The 9105-nt window shown below is 34.6% G+C and overlaps 1 protein-coding gene across 1 annotated transcript in view; it reads right to left on the reverse strand.

Moving 5' to 3' along the window:
- Positions 1 to 7360, reverse strand: part of LOC111052966 (O-acyltransferase like protein-like) — a 33725-nt gene extending 26365 nt beyond the window's left edge. The window contains exons 1-3 of the mRNA XM_039438814.1: positions 7254 to 7360; positions 5232 to 5444; positions 1880 to 2049 (exon numbers count right to left, since the gene is read on the reverse strand). Of these exons, the coding sequence (XP_039294748.1) occupies positions 1880 to 2049; positions 5232 to 5444; positions 7254 to 7323 (453 nt within the window). The 5' untranslated portion in view covers positions 7324 to 7360. The remainder of the gene's footprint in view (positions 1 to 1879; positions 2050 to 5231; positions 5445 to 7253) is intronic.
- Positions 7361 to 9105: the final 1745 nt, after the last annotated feature.

A 9105-nucleotide genomic window follows, 5' to 3' on the forward strand; every position in this document is an offset into this window, starting at 1 on the left:
AGGAATAAAAAGCATCTCTGGAAGGTAGTGCTGTTTGGTTTGGGGAGTCTGATTAGCATCCTTGTAGTTTGCCCAGTTATCTGCTGATTTTGTTCAAGATTCCCCATTTGATTCCTATCCCTACTCATTTTATAAAACAAAGATAAAACTTTCAGTACATACATGTATCTGAAAGATAGAATTCCAAAAAACCTGAATATTGGGAAAGTATGCGTTCGTCTATTAGCTCCAAACATTATTCTAACAATTGATTTTTGTAGGACTATAAGATTTTTAAAATGAGACATGAAGGTAGATGCATAACATGAGATTCCGTATTCCAGCCTACTATTGAAGAAAGAGAAATACATCACACGAAGAATATTTACAGGGAAGAATTGACGCAGTTGATAGAAAGTCCTAACCAAGTATAAGAGGTACCCTTTTACTTTATTCACATGCAAATCCCAATTTAGACTTTGATCCAATATTAGCCCAAGATATTTGATAGAGTCAGATTGTTGAATTACCTCACAGTCACAACTCACAGATCTGCAACCGACCTGATGATACCTGACAGGATCAGTGAAACTAAATGGTGATGATAATGAAAAGTTTATATAGGAAGTCTTGCTCGCATTTAGTGCTAGTTTGTTACAGTTGAACCAGCATCGCAAATCAAACAAATCCAGCTGCATCATTTCATGCAGTTCTTCTTCATTTTTAGCAGAATACGCTAGGGCTGTGTCATCGGCAAAAGATGTAATTGATCCAAAAAATGTGTGGGAAAACAAATCATTTATGTAGACTAAAAACAATATAGGGCCCAAAACGGATCCTTGTGGAACGCCGTATTTAACTGTTGTCAGCTCACTATCACAACCCGAAATAGACACATACTGCTTTCTATCCATCAAGTATGATTTTAACCACATGTTGGTAACACCACGGACACCAGCAGCATGAAGCTTATTCAACAAGGTGCTGTGTTCAACTGTGTCGAAAGCCTCAGTGAGAAAAGGTTCAGTGGGATTCACTACAAATTGTCAGCACTCCTTTCATTAAAATGATTCAAAACCGATGTTGACAGATAACAGTGAATCAAATATGCATGTAGAAATTCTTGTTATCAGCTACTGATCCTTATTGTAACGTTTCTCATAATACATTCATTGTGATATTAGGAATGAATTCAAAAATGTATCACAAAATGTGAATACCATAAACTGGAACAGAGTAGAATAATATCTACTAATAGAGTATAGATAATATCTACTAATCCGACATATGGGAGTCAATAATATTGATTATTGGTTAATGATTCCTCCTCCTCCTCCCTCCAGATTCTATTGGTTTCTCTGTCAAACAGTTTGCACTAATCCCATGCAAGCGACCGCGACTATTATTTAATTTCAACTCTTTATCCTTGAAATGCCTTCTAATTGGCTGACGAGTGATGCGGCCGTCATTATCTGGGAGGATACGATTTTATCCAATAGCAAGCGAGCAATGTGCTATCGACTCCATTTGGCCCAGTTGCGAAGAACGAAGAAGCCTGTTTAATTTCAATCATGATCAGATGCTGAGGAAACAAATCAGAGAAGGAATTCTCGTAAAGGAGAATTCTTCTCTGACTGGTTTCTTCTCAGACGCATTTAACCAAGATTGAAATTAATAGGATTTCAGGCGACTGGGCTAATGATGAGTTGAACAGAAGTTTACCAAACTTTCAGTAGATACTGAAGAAGTCCGAAATCTATTTGATCGGACATTTGATCAAAGTTCAAGAAATAATATCTTGGAAAATTGTGTCCCCAACAACCGATTGAGTAGTTAAAGTGAAACTGTATAACAGTGATTCCACTTTATATCAATCAAGCCTATGATGCTTTCTGCTTACCAGATCACCAGGAACCTTAGGATACTTGACAATGCCTCTCAGCTCCACCAAGCACTGTTGCACCTTGAAAGGGCTGATTGCATCCACATCTATGCACTCGTCAAAGCTGCCCAAGTCTTTGAAATGTGCATACAGGATACCAGACTGCAGCTTGGATGAAGAATCGAACACTGGCAACATAAAAATTAAATAATGTGATTGATAACATAATACCAATATATTTTATAGCGTAGAAAATTATAGAATTTAAAAAAATTCAAAAGTGCATTATAAAAATAGCTAATCAAATGTTGTTTCTATTATAAATAAGTTCAATGAGCATTGCAACGGTAATCGCTCATCCTCCAAAGCTTTCATTAATTTAAAAGTGTAATGACTTAACTTTAAATATGACATGACAAGTCCTTATACCCCTTCAATAGGAGGTCAGAGAATGCTTTAAATATCAAATGATGATAATGATAATTTAATTAATTAGAAATAATGTGATTGATATTTATGGATTTATGAGGCTTAGAGAGAAAAAGTAAGATACATTCAACAAACAGAACGTGAAAAGGAAGTAGAAAATTTTATCTGTTATAATCATATACTAGATATCAAGGGAGTTTCTAGTTAGTAGCAATATTAAAGTAACTATAAGACAATAATGGTTGTATAGTTACTGTAGTAGCAATGTACCCCAAATACACCACTAATAATCTATTCCACTTCCCCTGGTTCATTGTATGTAAGATTCTTCAACTCCACAATGCCATCAGATGAAAAAGTCATTAGATTCTACTCAATATAGCTGAGACTCAATCTCACCACGTCTCTGAATAGGAAAGTCATCCCATTCTACTAAAAATAGATGAGAGAATCTTCGTTTACTCTACAAATTCAATTTCTGAATTCATAGATATGACACTGCAGGATATAACGTCGGTATCTAAATTAGATTCAATTATGAAGATGCATTCTTGGGAGGCAGAAGTATGATCCAGACGAACAGCTATTCAACTGAAACGATCTCAATGGAGAATTAACTGCAACACGAGTAAATTGGATGAACAAGTAGAAATAATGAAACCAAGACAAAAAGAGTTGTAGAACATACAACAAAATTGAATGTATCCAGAATGTTCCTACTAAGCAAGATCAAGAGCAAGAGACAAAGTGGAGAACGGGAAGAAGACAATTAAAAAATTAATAGGGGAGGGCTCATGGGATACGACACAGAAGAAGAGATGATATGAATGAGATTTTATAGAACAGAGGGATGTAAATAGAAACATATTGCAGTAGAACAAGATCAAAAACAAATGAGGCGAGTATTGCAAAATTAATGGGGAAGTGACTTGAGGAAGAGAACTGGATTATAATGATGAGAATACAAGGAAATGATACGTGAAATGAACTAGAGAAGACAAAGGGGAAGAAAAAGACTAATGAGAAGAACAAGAAGAAGAAGAAGAAGAAGAAGAAAAAGAAGAAGAAGAAGAAGAAGAAGAAGAAGGAGAAGAAAGAGAAAAAACAACAACTATAACAAGAACATTTACTAGAAGAAGAATAAGAACAAAAAGAAGAAGCTGGAGAATTCAAGAGTTCAAATAAGATCACTCTGGCTGAAAGGAGATCGGAAAACAAATTGGAGTATACGACACAAGCTATTGAAATTAATACAGAGAAGACCGAAATAGGAATCAGAATTGAGGAAGAATGGTAAATACAAACAACAAAGAGAGAAGACGATTGTGAAGAGAGGAGAAGAGAAGAACAGCGAATGTCTCGATTCTCTCGTATGCAAATAAGATGGTAATTAAAACAGCGCTTCCTCTGTGCTCAAAAGCTCATTGCTCTACGGCTCTCAACTCTAGATCTGCTGTTCTATGCACAATTCGCCAAGGAATTAGCATAGCGCTCTCGGCAACTGCTCTAGCTAGGGCGCCGCCGCTTACATGAGATAAGTGATATCAGATAGACACCACTGGTTGGCAGACCATAGGAATAAATTGGAATGGGCTAGTGGAGCCTTGTACTTGTCAAATGCAAATATCAGAATTGTATTTGCGGATGACAAGTTCTCTCAAGATACTCAGTATATGAAACCCAAGATGGAAATATTTTCCTGAATAAAGGTTGACTATTTAGTTAAACTGAGAATATTAGAAGTATTGAATAAATCCCACTAGTTAACAGAGAATATTTTCCGGAATAATGGTTTACAATTTAGTTGAACAGAGAATATTAGAAGAATTGTAAGAAACAGAAAATAGACTGTCTCCCACTAGTTAACAAATTATATTTTCCGCAAATATTGTTCTAGATAAAGGTTGACAATTTAGTTGATTAGAGTATATTAAAATAATTGAAAGAAGCAGAATCTGGACTGTCTCCCACTAGTTGACAAATAATATTTCCTCGAAATAATATATTTCACAATATATTTGAACAGAGAATATTGAAAGAATTGAAAGACGCAGACAATGGAATGTCTCCAATTAGCTGAAAAAGAATTAAATGCCTAGATTCCAAACTTTATTGGTTTTGGATTAAATAGGAAGCATTGTCATTTGTTTTGTGATGGGGGAGGGGGGTTCCAAAAAAGGTCAGCAGTGTTTGGAATAGCAACTGACGACCTTTTAGCAAGGCTGCCTCATGTTTGACGAGGTTAGGAGGACTACCTCATGTTTTGGGAGGAATCAAGTAGTGTGGGGGGTGATGGGTGTCGTTTGTGTCCATCTTGGCCTTCGATTGGTGGGCTACCCTGCAGTACATGGGCCTATGATTTGATTAGATATTGTTGAACCTTGTCAATTCTATCTCGAATATTCAATGTCCTTGATGACTTAATTTCTATACTCTTTCTTGTTTCATGATTAAATTACAACCACACAGTTACAATAATAATTAGATTAGGAATGGCATGATAATACAGTAATTGATAATTATAGAATTCATATCAATTCTCCTTAGTGACAAATTTTATCATGCCATTCCTAGTCTAATTATTTCTATACTCTTGTATGGTTTGATAAGACATTTTTGATATGAAATATTCTGATAGTTCATTATATACAAATATCCTACAAACTTCATGAACAACTATTATACCCATTATTATTATTAAACGAGAACTATTATTACTATATTATAGCTTACAAACGCTCCTGGCAATTTGGCAACTGTATGTAGTAGGGAGAGGGTAGAGCTATCTGCTTTGTCTAATAAAAGACAAGGATAGCAAACCAATGTTGATTATTGAAATAATGATGATGATTCTGGAATATGAATGATACAGTGTCAATAGTGTAATTTTGAAATACTATGGTGTTAATCTAGTGAAATGCAAAGAACCTTAAACACTCACTCTGGAAAGCCCATAGACTGAAGTTTTGCAGTGCCTCTTTGTAGATTTCGCTCTCGCGTTGACACAACGAGTCAGAAGTCGCATAAACAGGGGCATAGATATCGGTCAGCCATTTTGGAATCCCGCCTTCGCCCCACAGACCCCTGGTCAGGGGCACAAGGCGCTCTGGGATCTGCTCCAGACGTCCTCGGAATGTATCACTGCGGTGGCATTCTGAATCCAAATTCAAAATCTTGTTATAATAAATTGTTTTTTATCTTCCACTTTCACAACAGTAGTCTGGTTAGTCGGGATTTTGTTGGTTGTCGGACGCATTTCGTTGCACTGAACATCAAATAGGGTGTGGGTTGGTATTGGAGTTGGCTATTTAGGATATTAGTGTATTGTGCTTTATTGTGTTTGTAAATTTCATATTAGTATATGGGGAGAACCGGCCGATCATTTACCACAAGATTTAAAAAACACATCCGTGCAATAATCCATCCTCACGGCACCCAATCACACTATGCTGACCACCTCCTCAGACCTCAACACCAATCACACCTACTAATATTGAAAATGATCTGGACATCTCACACATCATGAAAAAAGGGCATAGACTCAACAGCATAAATTAATATATTATAGCATATTATGCTATAAATTATACTATTCCTGGGTTCTCCCCACATGAAAGCAGGGGCAGTCATTACGTAACATACCTAACATAACTTAAAATACCAAACTTACAAAAAAATTCAGTATCTAGCTACTCCTTGTACGCTGAGGATGTGGCTCAGTGTCACGAAACGCGTCCGACAAGCAACAAAATCGTGAGTTCTGTTGTAAAAGTGTAAGAGAACAACACAATTCATTGTAATTAATATCAACAATCAAGTAGGATGGAGACAAAAGAAGAAATAAAAAATTGGATTAACAAATTTGACAAAACAAAACAAATTTGGATTAACAAATTTTAATTTCATTCAATTCATTAATATAAACGAATTACATTCTTTATTACAGTATATTACCGCCAGAGCAGAAACTTATACTTCATTGATTACTTCATAGCTTTTCAATCTATCAATTTATTACAAGCAGGTAAAATAAATACCTTAAAGATTTCTTATCAACTAGTAGCATGGAATAGAACGATCTAGTAACAAGTATGAGTTTTCTCTGCTAGTAGATGGAACCTGAGTCAAATAATGCAATAACGTTATCTTATCTCTATGAGACAACTTATTTTCTAATCATAATAAGATTGACTGTGACAGGGGTGCTCACAGGGGGGAGGGTTCGTACGCAGACTATGTCCTTGAAATTCTTGTTGTTGGGGGCAGTAGATTGAAAATAAAATCTTGGGGTGAAGTCACAAAAAATAAAGATCAGCAGTGCTTTTAATGTCTACTGACGAAATTTTTCTTATGAATACGACCTAAAAATCAGGCTAAAAATACTCATACATCCTGTGAATTCAATACCTACTCGGGTTCAATAGGATTTTTGAATTTTTCCAATTTCAAATAATTGAAGAATAGATTTCATTTCTTGAGATAGAATATAACAAATGGATTGAGAGCATCAATATATAAGCAGATCAACAGCGGAAGTACATAATCTTTGTTAATCTCACAAATTCTGCTCTTGAGTTTCCAATTTTATGTGGAGAGGTAGAAGATAAATCAAAAGACAAGATGGCATTCATAATCTCGAGATTCAACTGCCAGTAATTGTTCCTCTAATAGGCCTCTCTACATTTCAATAATAGATAAATTAATAATGAACAATACATAAATCAATATCAAACATTAAAAATGATGAATTTGGCAATAATTATACTGATAGACTCAATAATCAACGATTGATCTATCCTGTTGTTCTATCCCGATCATATTCATATGATTTGTAATTGTATCAAAAAATGAATAAATAAAATAAATAAATAAATGACACCTTGAATGACATGAATGAGATGAAATCATTGTGAAGGAGAATACAGAAACTCATATATAAAAAGTAGGATGAACCCATACTTACCAATATAGTTGAACGGGAGAAAAATAATATAAATTAACAATAAATACATCACAACAGAAATAAGACGCATCAGATCAAAAGTCTAAAGAGAACTGACTGTATTTGATAGGAAGAATCATCAGGAAATGTTCATGAAATAACGTGGGAATTATCAAAATATTATTATATTCATAAGTCACTTCTCCACTACTCCCCCTTCCACCTCTTATTCTTATTATTTTTCTTCTGCTTCTTTCTCCATTTACACGCAGAATCCTTTGAATTAGTTGCGAATAATCTGGTAATGATATAATAATATGACGACCTTTGTGAAGGTAAGGAGGCCTCATTTCGTAATCAAATGAATTTGCATAAATATGTGTGTTGAATGGGATTGATGGGGAAACCATTATTACTGGTTTATCCAAATTTTCGATTGGAGAATTTCTATGATTTATTTCCATAGTAGTGTGAAAATAAAGTAGTATGAACTTTTTGGCTAGTTTAAATGTATTACCCATTAAATAAGTAACCTATTGAATATTTTAGTGTTATCCCAGTTAGAATGAAGTTTGAGTAGCTTCCTCTCTACTCGCAAATGCTTGAATACTTTGATTATTCATCCATACATCGAAAATAATAAATGATTCTATGTATGATTCTATTCTGATCTGTTTCAATGGGATAAGTAGTTTTCTGTCCCATACAGGATCATTAGCTGTACTTCTTAATCTAATTTTTACTGTCGTTGCTGTGAGAAAACGAGATACAGTGATTTTTTCTCAATATTCTCAACCAAATTCCATTAAAAATCGGTATTATGTTAAAAATATTCGATCAAATTGAGCTTAGATCCATCTCAACATTTCTCTCATTTTCTTTAATGCTCCTTCATAGTTAGTTCCCTCATTTTCTTTAACGTTTCTTCATAGTTGTCATAGTTATTTTATCACAGGAAAAACTGCTTCTCTGACCTCAGACCTCAATCATTTGGAATTCTTTCAATTATTATTCCAAGTCTTTGGAATACTCTCGAAATTCCAATTACATTCATTCTCATTTGTTATTGGTTTTATCCTTGTTATTTTGCGTTTTCCATTTGTCTTCTTCGCTACACACAATAAATTAATGAAATTTGAATTTTCAGACTCATTCCGTGTTACTCTTTTACAGAATTTTTTCTCATATACCTATTTGAATTTCAAATAAGTTTCATCGAAGACGTCTGTACTTTACATACATCCTCATACATTTATTCTACCATATATTCAATACATACACTCATCAACTGTGCTCCATATACATTATCTTGAATTCACTCTCCCAATGAAGAATACAGAATAAATATTCCAACAAGGAAATTCATAATACATTCTATTTTTACATATTTTTCGAAAATCAATAGCATTGTTCATGATAGCATGACAACATCAGGCAGGCGGCCATCTTGTTTCCAGTCAAGCGCAAAATTTAAAACGTGAATACATATTTTTTGGGAGGGTAAAAACGATGTATGAATACATGTGAACCGGGTCGCATTATTTAAATAAGCTGTTGTCGATGATAAATTGTATGGAAATTTGTCGACGCTGTGTCTTTTCCAGAAAAACTGAGGGAAAGAAGAATAAGAGGACGAAGAAGACAAAAATCGTACATAGTTTTCCTCGTGAATCGTGTACCCTGGAACGGAAAATGGATGAGAAATTTTACCGTGGAAGGGAGATGTGGGGGGATTTGGAAAATCCACAGTCTCTTCTCTGAAGAAGAATAATAAGAAGTGGTGTAGGAGATCGCTCACCTACTTGTTCAGAGACTCTGACAAGACGTGTTCATGTATCTCCTTCTCGTTTTTTTTTGTTCTACTTCTTTCGTG

This window comes from Nilaparvata lugens, chromosome 12, assembly GCF_014356525.2.
Source record: "Nilaparvata lugens isolate BPH chromosome 12, ASM1435652v1, whole genome shotgun sequence".
Classification (NCBI taxonomy): domain Eukaryota; kingdom Metazoa; phylum Arthropoda; class Insecta; order Hemiptera; family Delphacidae; genus Nilaparvata; species Nilaparvata lugens.